Source organism: Myxocyprinus asiaticus, chromosome 21, assembly GCF_019703515.2.
Source record: "Myxocyprinus asiaticus isolate MX2 ecotype Aquarium Trade chromosome 21, UBuf_Myxa_2, whole genome shotgun sequence".
NCBI classification, from domain to species: Eukaryota; Metazoa; Chordata; class Actinopteri; order Cypriniformes; family Catostomidae; genus Myxocyprinus; species Myxocyprinus asiaticus.
Genome location: NC_059364.1, coordinates 47,680,609 through 47,694,686, shown reverse-complemented (window position 1 = coordinate 47,694,686; position 14,078 = coordinate 47,680,609). Strand labels below are relative to the sequence as shown.

The 14,078-nt window shown below is 38.4% G+C and overlaps 1 protein-coding gene and 1 long non-coding RNA gene across 4 annotated transcripts; both read left to right on the top strand.

The window, feature by feature from the left end:
* The first annotated feature begins 114 nt into the window (after positions 1-114).
* LOC127411758 (mitochondrial pyruvate carrier 1) lies at positions 115-4,836 on the top strand. 2 transcript variants are annotated; one of them, XM_051647492.1, is made up of 4 exons: positions 116-307; positions 4,221-4,317; positions 4,408-4,540; positions 4,755-4,836. In XM_051647492.1, the coding sequence occupies exons 1-4, from the start codon at positions 233-235 to the stop codon at positions 4,777-4,779; spliced, it is 330 nt and encodes a 109-aa protein (XP_051503452.1). In that variant the 5' UTR covers positions 116-232; the 3' UTR covers positions 4,780-4,836. The 2 variants fall into 2 exon arrangements, with proteins under 2 accessions (XP_051503454.1, XP_051503452.1); XM_051647494.1 differs by lacking the exon at positions 4,755-4,836 and having other exon boundaries at positions 115-307; positions 4,408-4,544.
* Positions 4,837-8,427: 3,591 nt separating this feature from the next.
* LOC127411765 (uncharacterized) lies at positions 8,428-12,435 on the top strand. 2 transcript variants are annotated; one of them, XR_007892339.1, is made up of 5 exons: positions 8,428-10,234; positions 10,367-10,579; positions 10,842-10,957; positions 11,264-11,501; positions 11,696-12,435. It is a non-coding gene; the product is annotated as an uncharacterized LOC127411765 (long non-coding RNA). The 2 variants fall into 2 exon arrangements; XR_007892338.1 differs by having other exon boundaries at positions 8,428-10,579; positions 11,696-12,431.
* Positions 12,436-14,078: the final 1,643 nt, after the last annotated feature.

The following is a 14,078-nucleotide window of genomic DNA, read 5'->3' as shown; positions in this document are numbered from 1 at the left end:
CACTAAATGTATGCAACCTTTCTCTTCGTGGTGTTGTTCATGTCTGTAAACAAATAAATAACTTTGAAGACTTTTAATTTTTCACGCAGGACACATGTACACCGGAAGTGATCCTAGTAATTCTTTTGCGCGTCACTGTCTGTCCTCTAATATTAAACCCAACGCAGATCTGCAGCTGACATATCAGAACAGAGAGACTCTTTTCCAAGTTAAAATCATCATCTGATCGATCATGGCGGGAACTGTGGCGCGTAAAGCGGTGGATTATTTGCGCAGTAAAGATTTCAGAGAATATCTCATGAGGTCAGTCAATGTATTTCTCATATAATGATATAATGTATGTATTTTATATATGTTTTAATACAATTGTTTAATATAATAGACATTAGCACATACACAAACTCATGCAGCAGTGTTACTGATCATGAGAAACGTAAACATGAATGTTTAACCGCTGTGAAGGACATGAACTGCAGTACCGCCGATCACCAGCAGGCGGAGACACATCACATCCTCATCTGTGACAGGAGAATAATAAAAACTCTCAAGTACACATCAAATCACATCTTCATCTGTGACAGGAGAATAATGCATAAGGGTTCAGCAGTAAGGATGGACCGGGCCAGTGTGAGAGAGTTTCTGCCAGTGCTGTGTTGTCACTAAGTCTCCCCTCCGTTGACCTTGTTGTACTTTGTGATATATTGAACGTTATTGCGGAATCTGCAGCTTTCAATTTGTTGACAAGGTACTGTCAACGTTTTCCAAAAGTTGCGCATGCGAAAAATCCCTGTTCCATGTAGTCACCTTATTCAGCCCCGCCCCTTTTCTGCGCTCCGCGCTTCCGAATTTTGTCATCTAACTTCCTGTTTGTATTGAAGCTACTGAGAAGAGTCGATGTAAATGGATTACATGTGGGATCACAGAAAGTATTTTCCCTCAAGAGTTGATGGTATGAGTCTACAGCACCCCTATACTACGAGAAAATGCTCGGGAGGTGTTTTTTCTGTCACTGTAAATGTTCGTTTTTTCAGACACACACAGAGGTAAATTGGACCTGACAGATCACATTCAGACAGATATGACACTCTGCACTTATACATAATACAAGCGTTTAATTGTTATACGTATAATTCTAAGTAATTTTTAGGTTTCAGCTTGTTAATAATTTGTTCAAATGTGTAGTTGACATGAAATTTCCAACAGTGACATCTCGTATTATTACACAAAAAAAGTTCAACATTAAAAATTACAATTGTACTATTTAAAATTAATTTGTCACCCTACATTTTTAGAGGCTTAAATGTGATTAAAATTATTGTAAAAGGAATATAAAATAAAACGTACACTTTCACATGTGTATGTGTGTGTATAAATATAGTTGCACCCCTTCCCCATCCCAGTTTAACGTTTAAAAAATCTGCTCATCTGAACAATAATACGATGGGTGAATGACATGAGAAGATGGTCAGAGGTGTCCTACAGAGATATGTTAAATGACTTTGTGTTGTCTCTTGGAGTTTCGTGAGCACATGAGCACATCACTATGTCCACAGTGTGAAGGAAGGATCTTGTGTATTTATGAATCAGAATCAGCTTTATTGCCAGACATGCTTACACATACAAGGAATTTGTCTTGGTGACCGGAGCTACCAATGCACAACAATACAAAACAGCAACAAGACAGAGATAATAATTAAAAATAAATAAATAAAAATAAAAATTGAATAGAAAATTAAGTATATATAGAATACACAATAAGATATATACACACACACACACACACACACACACACACGCACGTAGTGCAAATTTAAATACAAATCTGTTATATACTGTGCAAAGGAATGTAATGGCTGAAGAGGTAGTATGTGTTGGATAAATATCCATACTTATGAATGAAGTACTCTTGTTTTAAAATCTCCCCACTCTGCTTTCAGTTGTTATGACATCCCCTGAACACTTTAAAATACTCACGATAGCTTATGACAACTCTATAACCTGTAAATCCACTTCGCTATCTAATTACACTTTGACATCAACACCATAAATATCTATATAGAACCACTAGAACGGAAGTTCCAAGACAACATTTTCAGGATGGCTGTGCGCTAGTTTCTCTTGCACGTAAGGTGAATAGACCAATCCACTTATTTACAAAAATGTCAGTGCATGCGCAGTAAGTGGTGGCAGAAAGCCGGCAGACTGTTGTGTTAGATTTGACAGATTAGAGATGTGTCAAATCAAAAGTACGACAAAAATCAATCCTTAATACACAAATATTCTTAGCTAGACAATTATTATAATGATATAGGTTAATAACATACCTGAAATAATGTTCGCTATAAATGTTTGCTTGAAAGCTGTTGAAATTATATCCTCAGTCCAGTCAGCTCTGTTGATGGCTTGAAGCCACAGCCATCTACGAGAATCCTCAAAATCAGTTTTCAACAACGAAAACCGAAAAAAAGTTTATTGTTTACGCACGATTTCGGCCACCACTTCCATGTGTGATGAAAGTGGTGAGGTTGACAAAGGTTTGATCTTTGGTCTGAAATGCAATTGTCCTCGTGTTCTGCCACTGGAGAGCAATTTGAGTAAACTTCCTGTTGCCTTTGAAGGAATGCAATGTGAAGGTTGTACAAGGTCAAAATTAACTTTAACACTATCAAAGTGAATAAAAGGCACAACAATGCCGCTACAACCTGGACTGCCATCTTTGATTGTGTGGGGTTGAATGGATCACATGACTGTGTCACATGACATCAAATATGTAATTGTTTTCAGATATCTCCATTTTCCCCTTCCACACTACAACACGAAGGCTGCGTTTTCAAATGTATCTACTTGTGAGAGTTTTCTAAAAGCTCAGTTTTTGCTGGACAAAAACGACATCTCTGTAGCTGGGTGATTCTCATGAAACTTACGAAAATGTCCTGTTAATATTTAATTATATTTAGCATGAAGAAAATGAAGCCTACATATTGGCCCATAAAGATTTTGTTTTACGTAAACTATTCCCATAGTTTTCAATGATAATTCTGATTACCCTAACAGTAATTTTTACTGAATGACAATAAAGTGTAAATTCAGTGTAAATGAAAGGCAGCAACAAGGGAGTATTACTATGTAGACTCAACCGAATTGAGTTATGGCGTCTCCAAAACTTGTGTAATTAAGTTCACTAAACGTGGTGTTCACATAGAATGAACTTAACTATTTAAGATGTTATTTAATTTAATTTATTGTTGTTTCTATGTAATAATTTTAATTGAATTGACTCAAATTTGGATCAATAGCACAGTTTAAATAAAGAAGATTATTACTGATTTTAGGTGAATCTCTACAGAAATGCATAGACCCATGTACTTCAGTTGCACATGCACTAGGATAACTGAGATAGTGTTAACAGGGGCCAATTTGACCGAAGGTGACACAGATCACCCTAATGGTGACATCACAACAACAAAACAATATAAATAATACTACAAAAGAGCTAAAACCTCTATGAATTCTATAACAACTATTAGTAAGTTCCCTTTGACCAAGAAAACATAATTAATTCAAGCGCAAGGGATTATGGGTATTCCCCATAATCTCAATTTTGTACTCAATCATCTGAGTTATTAGTCTATGGATTTTAAAGATAAATAAGTTCAAGGAGCATGGATATTTGAGTTATGAGCCCAAAACCTGAAAATGCAAGTAATGTTTAATAAAGACAACTTGATTTTTACCATAATGACAACATTAGGGTTAACAGTATACAATTTAAAAAAATCTTAGTGGCCTTAAAAATCGGCTTCATTGTCCATGTGCAAAATATAATTTCTTCTTTGTGTCTTTTGATTTTGGAGTAAAATAGGACCAGGACAAGTTTTGTGAGAATCATCCTGCTAATCACAATAATCACATATTTCATCACACAGAGGACTGTTAGTGCAAACAGCCTAACACTTGATGTCACTGATCTTAATGAATAGATTTGATTTGCTAGTGATAAGAAAGTTTTGCTTTATTGTTTTAACTTCATCATGTGTAATGAATCTTTTTCTTTTTTTTAATTTTATTTTGTGGTCTGCTCATCCTGTGTGACCTTCAACTTCAGCACAGTAAGTTCTCTACATCATGTTCATCTGTACTGAAATAAGAACTGATCTCTCATGTGTCTCTGATCAGAGCTCTGTAACTGTAGTAATAGCTGTTGTTGTTGTGTATTGCAGCATTTCTGGGGTCCTGTGGCAAACTGGGGTCTGCCCATCGCTGCTATCTCTGACATGAAGAAGAGTCCAGAGATCATCAGCGGCAGAATGACTTTTGGTACATGACACAACAGCAGCTTGTGCAATAATCTGCCTGTTAGAAGTGTAGTGTGATGTGAAAGGTTATTTTCACTCTGTTTTCCATCAGCTCTCACCTGTTACTCACTCTTGTTCATGAGGTTTGCCTACAAGGTGCAACCCAGAAACTGGCTTCTGTTTGCCTGCCATTTAACCAATGAAACAGCACAACTCATCCAGGGCAGCAGACTCATCAAATACAAGTAAGATCAGACCCTGTGTGCTCCAACAACACGTGAAGTTCATGTTTGACATGGTTTTTCTCTACAAAACCATCCTGGGATACTCAAATATTTACTGAAAATTTGTGAAACCTTCTATAATTAGACTGTTTTTGGATGTGTTCAGGTGAGTCTGGTATGTTTAGACTCTGTTTTTGCAGTTATCTGAATATCTGTTCCTCACTCTCTTCCTCAGCATGGAGAAGAAGTTGGCCAAATGATGGAGGTTTCTGTTCACATCCTGCTTTTAGCAAGATCAATAAAGCTGTATCACAACATGTTTTGGCGACGTCTGGTGCATTTAACATATATATTATATCACAGAATATATTGATTTCATACAATTATCATTTAACACTTCAGACCTTCTTTCATGTTGTCTCTACTGTTACACACAACCATTTTTAAGCCTTACGACAAGGTCTTGAAGTTTGTAGTTTGTAATTTAGATTTTTAGGGAGTTAATTTATTTCCATACACAATGTCTGTTTAAAAATGAATATGGTGAAAATTAAATAAAAATGACAGATTTTATAAACTGCAGTATTTAATTGAGTTTACCTTTAAATGCAAATAAAGAAACACAGACAGAAACATCTTAAGGTAAAGGAAGCATTAACTCAGACAGATTATCATCATCTCTATGTTATGACAGGTGTTATCTGTTTTAATAGAGTAAGTAAGTGTGTCCTGCAGTTAGGTCTGAGTATTTCCCGATTCGATTTCAATTCACAGCCTCTTGATTTGATTTAGATTTTAATCGACTCTGATTCATATGGGTATATTTAAGTTAAAATTTCCATTTTGCTTACATATATATTCTTTCTCAGCTAATGCTGTTAATTATACAGGGGACCTTCAAGCTTGGTGCATTATGAAAATATACATTTTACTAATTTTATTTAATCATTGGTTAAACATGCATAATTTGTATTATAGGGGTGGGAAATGCCACAGACCTCCCAATTCAATATTACAATGATATTTAGTTGCTGATTCAATATGTATTGCGATGTACATCCTGGATGCAGAATGACGCACTTTAATGTAACCAGAGTGCTTGTAGTCACAAGGCGATTCTTGTTCCGCAAGAAAACCCCTAGAATTTACAAGTATTACACTGATACAGTACGTACAACAATTGCTAAAACGGGACTGTCTCTTTAAGAATAGTGGTGTAATGTTTAATGTGTGTGTTCGTGTCTTTTATTTTGAAAGTTTATTTCCTGTTTCATGTCATGTGTCCCTAGTCAGGTGATGTCCTGTTTTCCCTCCATGTTCATGTTCATGTGTCTTGTTTTCATTGGTTTATTGTCTTGTTATCCCGTTATCAGTTCTGTTTGTTCATTGGTTATCTTTGTCATGTGTTCTCCCATGTCCTTGTATTTAAGCCCTCATGTTTTCTATTGTCCTTTTTTAGATATTATATTTTTGGTAACGTTGTTCATGTCAAGTCAAGTTTATGTTAAGTCAAGTTTATATTCAAGTTCATGTTTATGTTTATGTTTCACGTTTATAGTTAGGGTTTTTTGGATTTCACGTTTGTTAATAAATTGCACTTGGGTTCTTCACTCCATCGTCATCGTCTCTTCGTGTACCTCATCGCTCAGCCTCGTTACAGAATACCTAACCGCAAATGAACCCAGCAATACAACTCCTACGTCTATGTCAGGGGAATCGTCTCCTGGAGGATTATGTGGAGGACTTCTGTGATCTGGCCTGCCAGGTGGACTTTAATGAGATCACCCTCAAAGACTTTCCATTTTGGATTGAGTGAGCCAATCTCCTCGTTGATGCCTGGTGGTTGCAGTTCCCTAAATGTCACAGCCACGGCTGAGCCTGCTCCATGCCATGCCACAGCCATGCCTGAGCGTGCTACATGCCACATCACAGCCACATCTGAGCTGTTAGACCTGGAGATGGTTCCCACCCTTGTACCCACCCTGTGGATGCATCATGTTCAGGCAAGAGGAATTTCGACCCTCCGACCCAGCCTTGACCCTCCAAGCCCTGGACTCCGCCTTGGCCTGTCGATCCCTCGATAACACCTCGGCTCTACGTTCTCTCGGCTCCACTGTAGTCCTTCAGCCTGTTGGCTTTACCGGGGTTTATGTCAAGTTTATATTCAAGTTCATGTTTATGTTTATATTTCACGTTTATAGTTAGGGTTTTTTGGATTTCACATTTGTTAATAATTTGCACTTGGGTTCTTCACTCCATCATCATTGTTGGGCCTCATGTATTCAGATAGAAGACAAAGGCAGGCCTAACACAGTCGTAAAAACCTAACCTAAATTATACTGATAAAAATCGCGCCAAAATCAAACAAAGGGAGTCCAAAACAGACTACAAATCCCATGAAGCCTTGCTCACTAAAAGATCGAACTCTCAACTCCTATTGGATGAGGCACACAACAGAACGTCCCTCAAACCATGACATCATCAGGAGTAGAAATAACTCTGAAATGCTTCCGGGATTTGCTTCCAGCAACTTTGTTTGCAGTGTGTAGACGCAGCTCATCGCTGCTCTCAGGTGCAACCTCTTGGCACAATGAAGTAACGTCCGACTTGAAACTGTGGCCATACAATCTCCATCTCGCTGGACGAGTTGAGATTACTCTGTGTTCCACCGAACACTCTAACGGATCCGAAGGAGACCGCTGAGCAATCCGCATCTTCATCTGTTTGCCTGCAGAAGTGAAGAGATTAAAGATTTCTCTTCCATCTTCAATCAAGTCGACATTTCTGAGTTCTCCGCCAGCCCGCCGAGAATCAACAGCCGTGCCCGCCAACAGAGCGAGGAAACGGCCTCTCGTCATCACACGAGCCTCAAGGAACCGGGTCGGATTTAAAGGACGGAGGAAAACACATTCTACCTGTGTCCTCATGCGATTCAAGTAAGAGGTTTACGTCTGGGCAGAGATAGAATATTATAGTGTGTTATTCTTGTGTTTCAAGGTTTTTGCTTGTACAGTTTACGGACCGCCATGTCCGCTCATTATTAATACTCAGGGTATTAATTATCACTAATTTGTTTTGCTGTATTGTGGTCCAACCAAATTGGACTGTTGTGCATTTTCGCCATCGCGGGTGAAACCGGCAAGCTGAGTTATCCATTAAAGAGTCAAAGAACGCGGGACTTTTACGAGCCGTCCACTGCGTCTCTGAGTGATAAACTAACAGCTGCTTTCTCTCCCACGATCGCAAAATCGGCTTTGGGGCCATCACTTTATTCTCTCTCTCTCTCTCTCTCGTACTAACCACACGTACGCACGCACGCGACCCCTCACAAACATTCTGGCACACATTTTTGGCTCGTAGATAGCTTAATGCTAAAGCTCAGCTTTGTCCCTAAGCTATCGTTCAAGCAGATACACGCGGTAACTGGTAGACGCCATTCGCGGTCATATTCCCTGGCAGGAAGTCTCGCGTGACATACTCTCCACGAGAGTCACGTCTGCCATTTTGTGCACGTCCCTCCTTACACACACACACACACACACTGTCACACACAGACACACACACCTTATGTGTTATAGGATTATTTTAGTTTCCATATCTAATCATATCACTGTTTAGTTTGTAGTTGTAAGTCGGAAGTTTATTGACTGCATTGTATTAATTATTAATTGATATTACTGCATAAATAAACTTTGTTTATATTACAAAGAGAAGTGTTTTGGTTTGTTTTGCATACGCCTGTGTCATGCTGATGGGATGTCAGTGCTCGGATTCAAGCCTTCATTCATTGTTTTTTTTTCCCCGAAAATCGATATTCTTCGGATGTCGATTTTCCTAAGAAAACAATCTAATATTGAGACTGTTTTACTATCTGGTTATTAGTCTCTGATTCCAGGGTGGTGCCCCGTCAATGTTAATCCTTATTAATATTCTATTGATTTTTGATAATTGATAATTATCTTTGATGATTGTTGAATTTGAATGAGCTAGTGTTAATTTTAATTAATGTTTCATCGATGTTAACAATTAACGATTATCTTTGATAATTGTTGATTTAAAGGATAAAAAAAAAGCTAACATTGATTCTCATCAATGTTCTATTGATTTTAATAATAATTATCTTTGATAATTATTAATTATTGCTAATAACCAAACTTGCTCCTAAACGTAGCACACTACATTTACTGGAGCCCCATATGAGGTTTTAATGACTTAGATTCAATTAATTAATTTAAATATGAATTAATAACTAAAAAAATAATTTCTGATAGTAACACTGATCTAAACAACCAGTAAAGCCCTACATCATTGTCTTTTCATTTACCTCATTGCTCAGCATCGTTACAAGCAGCCGTTGAGCTCATATTAACGAGAGAGGAATGGCTTCTTTACCTCATCCATGCTAAGTGAGATTAGAATTAAAAGTTTCTTTTTTTATTGTTTTGATCAACAATTTTCTGTAAAGAGCAGAAAGGATATTAAAAGCGATATTATTTAGTGACATTTGGATTGTGTGGATCTCGTCTTTGGGCACACATTACACAAAACAACTTTTACTCACAACATGCAGTGAAAGGATCTTGCTGCTGAACTTCTTCACCACTATACTACTAAATGAAAGAAAAGTAGAGTGAATTCTGAACATTTACCAGCCAGTGGCTAATCACAGACATTTTTAGTCAATTAGCGCCAGTGGCAAGGCCAGAAATGTCAAAGTGGGTCTGACCTTGGTAAAACAGGGTGGACCTCTATTCTGTGACTACTCTCTGATTTCATTGTTAATATAATGAAGCGTTCTACTTTCCACAGCCGTTATGAGTCAATATTTCCTCATTTTCACAGCCTAGTATATAGTTGCACAATTAATGGTACAAAAACAATAATTGTTTTTTAAACAATGAACAAAACAGTGTAAATGTATAATTAGTAATTTACCTTAATAGGTCATAGTGATGTGATGGGAAAAATATTAAATGGCCCTTGAATAAAATTCAAAAGAATAATATAAAAGATTAGACACAATAAAAAATTATTAGGGTACATTATTACACTGGACACTTTCAGACCTCCTGTTGTGCACAGATGTATCTACTTCCCTGGAGATGGGATCTTTAATTTAGCTGACAAACTCTCCTTTGGCTGAAGTTTTGTGCTTCATGGAGCAACTGTTATGGCATATAATAATTATTTTGAATATTATGTGAAATTAGAGAGCTTGTTTCTTCCCCTGGAATCATCTGTGTTCTGGATCATTGTATCAATACTATTTTCTGAATTTTATGTATATATATATACACCGACAAGGCGCCACTCACCATAGCACTTAAGTATCTTTTTTTTTTTTTATTATTATTTTCCTTGTACATACTAACATGTCTAATTCACAAATAACATATGCCTTCAAGCACATCCCTGTTATCTGTTACAGACCGTTTACACGATATAGATGCAAGACAAAATGCAACCCACACAACCTACGGCCACTTTGCACTTCAGCACCTGCTCCGCTCTCTTTCTCAGTGGGACTCTGGAACTGCCAGTCAGCTGTGAACAAAGCTGACTTCATTCCAGCCTTTGCCACACAGTCCACCCTCAGCATCCTGGCACTGACAGAAACATGGATACGTCCAGAGGATACAGCAACACCTGCTGCTCTCTCCAACAACTTTTCCTTCTCTCACACCCCTCGACACACCGGTAGGGGTGGGGGAACAGGTTTGCTCATTCATAACAACTGGATATTTTCACCACACTCTTCTCTATGTAACAATACTACTTTTGAATTCCATGCTATTACTACAATGCAACCCACAAAAATACATGTTGTTGTCATTTATCACCCTCCAGGTCAGCTGGCAAACTTTATCGAGGAGTTGGATGTCCTGCTGTCCTCATTCCCGGAGGATAGTAAGCCACTTGTGATTCTTGGTGATTTCAACATACACCAAGACAAGCCCCAGGCCACTGAACTGAATGCTCTTCTGGCCTCATTTGACTTGGAAAGACTAAGCACCACAGCAACACACAGATCGGGCAACCAGCTGGACCTCATTTTTACCCGTAACTCAAATATTCTTGTTACTCCTTTACATGTCTCTGATCACTACTTTGTTCAATTCAACATGACTCTCCCATCTACATTAAAATAGACTCCTTTTGCCGTAACCTCCGTTTCTCTTTCACCCTCTCACCTTTCCACTGCTGTCTCTACCTCTCTTCCCACACAAAATGTATTTTCCACCCTTGATGTAAACACTGCCACAGACACACTAAGCTCTACTTTAACAACCTGTCTAAACAACATCTGTCCTCTCTCCTCAAGGCCAGCACATACTACACCACCCAGCCCCTGGTTCTCTGACGTCCTTCGTGAACACTGGACTGACCTCAGAGCAGCTGAGAGGAGATGGTGGAAATCTAAAGATCCAGCAGATCTAGGTAAGTATCAGTCTCTGCTTGCAACTTTTTCAGATAATGTTAAATCTGCAAAAACTTCCAACTACCAGAACAAGATCAACAGCACCACAGACACTCACAGCTTGTTTAGAACATTCAACACACTTCTCTGTCCTCCCCCTCCACTTTTCCCACTACATTTAAGCAGGCTCGAATAACCCCCGCTGCTGAAGAAACCCGCTCTTAACCCCATGCAAATAGAACACTACAGACCAGTCTCTCATCCCATTCATGGCAAAAACACTTGAAAGGGCAGTTTTCAATAAAATTTCCGCCTATCTCTCACAGAACACGCTGCTGGATGACAATCAGTCAGGCTTCAAAAGTGGACACTCCACAGAGACTGCCCTGTTGTCTGTCACTGAGTCGCTGAGACAGGCAAAAGCTGAATCCAGATCATGCGTCCTGATTCTACTGGATCTTTTTGCAGCCTTCGACACAGTCAACCATCAGATCTTACTCTCCACCCTCTCTTTGCTGGGCATCACAGGAACTGTGCTTGACTGGTTTAACTCCTATCTCTCAGGTAGGTCCTTCAAAGTAGCCTGGTGAGGTGAGGTGTCCAAGTCACATCAGCTACTTACTGGGGTACCTCAGGGCTCAGTGCTTTGGCCACTTCTCTTCTCTATATACACAACATCACTGGGACCCATCATTCAGGCACGTAGTTTCTCTTACCACTGCTATGCTGATGACACGCAACTCTACTTGTCTTTCCAGCCCAACGACACCATAGTGACTGCTCGAATCTCTGCCTGCCTGGCGGCAGAGAATCAAGTTCAAGACTCTGATGCTGGCATACAAAACAGTCACTGGGTCTGCTCCAGCATACCTAAAATCATTTCTGCAGAGCTACGCGCCCACTAGAAGCCTAAGGAATGTCGCCTTGTTGAGCCAACACAAAGAGGCACCAAAACACTTTCCCGGACTTTCGGCTTCATCATACAACGTTGGTGGAACGACCTTCCCAACTCCATCCGTAAAGCTGACTCACTCTCTGTCTTCAAAAAACAGCTAAAAACACATCTTTTCGCTTTGGATAAAAGCATCTGCCAAATGAATAAATGTAATGTAAGTGTAAATCATTGTAACAAGTTTCATTGTTGGGTGGAAAGGAGGAAGCTGGGATCAGCTTGAACAACACACGTAGACTTTAATATTCAAAATAAACTCAACATAAAACTTTCCTTTTCAGCAGAACACTGACACGCAGACACACACACAAACACAGCTTTGTGTGTGTGTGTGTGTGTGTGTGTCTCTCTCTCTTTGGCATCCCTGGCTCTTCCTTATCTCACTCTCCCACTGATTGGGGCAACTCAGCGCCAGGCGTGCACCCTCACGGCCTGGCCACGCCCTCCTCCTCGTTACAATCATTCCTTTTGTATGGAAAGTAGTGCATTTTGACGTAATTTTTCATTAAACATTTTTTTTTTCTCACGGTCACTCACTTGACTCTCATTTTCAATTTTAAGGTGCTTTACTGGCAAGACAAATAATTGTAGGCTACATTTGTTTTGCCAAATCAATGGCAGCTTAGATGCATAAAAAGAAAAAAGTGCAAAAACAAGCAAAGTGCAAAACAACATACATAAATTAAGAGAAATGTCAAAAGTCAAAATATTGAGCTCTCTAGCCCTCTCATGCACATACAGCAGGCGCGCAAAGAGAGAGGCCATGCAAAATAAAATAAAAAAACACACTAGGTTTAAATGGCTTTTAATGTCAAATACACATGCACAGAATATGACATCTGTAGAGAGCACGCCAATATGAAATCAAAGCCGATCCCGGACATTTAGGTCATTTAGAAATGCCAGCCAGATGCTGTGTGTATGTAGCTATTGTGTAAGTGGTTTGTGGTGAATGTTATTTATCCCACATGCCAAACCACAGAAATGCCATGCCATCTACAGAAACTTCTACCACACTCCCACGTTAATGTTCCAGAAATGAAGTGCAATCAATTATCTGGGTGCTGAGCAGATCCGTTTACATTAGCGAAACTTGCCACAAATTCGCCACTGATAATTTTCACATGCAAATCAGATTTCCGGCAAACTTGCCTCAAATTGTCCATTGTTGCCAAAGGTTTGCTGGAGGTTCACCACTACCAGAGCTGCAAACTTCTGGCAAACATTTGCGGGGAATCACAAGCTCATTTACATCTGAAAATAACGAGTGGCAAATTTACGGAAAGTTTGCTGCTGGTTTAGATTTTTGTAAGGGCAACCAACTGCTCCAAACTACTAATAATCAATTTGAATGATTATATAAGTAAATTTAATTTCATTATTTACTTTTTTTGGGGGGTGAATCTCACAAAACCTGTCAAGAACATCTAACCTCAAAATAGAAATAAATAAAATTAGATTGAAGAAATAATTTAATTTCTGCCTACCAGTTCTCAATATCATTATGAAAAACAAACAAACAAACAATATATTATTTACATTTAAAAAAATTACACATTTTTTAAAGTAGCATTTGATATACTACCTGTTTAAAGATTTAAATTATACATAATTTCATCATTACAGTACTTTTATTGCAGTGCAGTAAAAGTGTGCGTAGTTGTAATGATGAATACAAAAATAATGTCATAATGCAAAAATGGTTCTTAATGGTCCTAGAAGTAAGCTTCGTTGTCTTCATGCTAAATCTTCTTTCTTATTTTAGTATGAAATATGACTGTTTTTGTGAGATTTATCAAATTCTAAATTTTACAAAGAAGATCCAGTGGAATGTTACGCTCTGGGAAACAGATGTCAAAACTGCTTGCCAGAGGGTTAACGACAAATTTGCTCTTAAAAAACTCTGGTAAAATATATTATTGATAAGACAGCTGTGATTTTAGTTGAAGTCAGTGAGTATGATAAGTAAAACTAACAGTGCTGAATATTATCAGCCGTGTCTGGCAGAGCAACAGGGTAATAAACTCTGTTTGCATTTTGTTGTTATGAAATATTGTAACACACTACAGCTTTATTGTTATTTTACAATCTACACTGTTCCTTTGTGTTTCCCTATAAATATATTTCCCAGAAAAACTAAAACATAATACATAGAACAAGAACAGAGAAACAAATATGCAAATGCTCAT

Bases quoted from the DNA above. Each gene is read 5' to 3' on its own strand.
- LOC127411758 (XM_051647492.1), top strand. From the start codon at position 233: ATGGCGGGAACTGTGGCGCGTAAAGCGGTGGATTATTTGCGCAGTAAA. The intron at 308-4,220 runs GTCAATGTATTT...TGTGTATTGCAG, and splicing joins GAGAATATCTCATGAGGTCA to CATTTCTGGGGTCCTGTGGC. The intron at 4,318-4,407 runs GTACATGACACA...GTTTTCCATCAG, and splicing joins CAGCGGCAGAATGACTTTTG to CTCTCACCTGTTACTCACTC.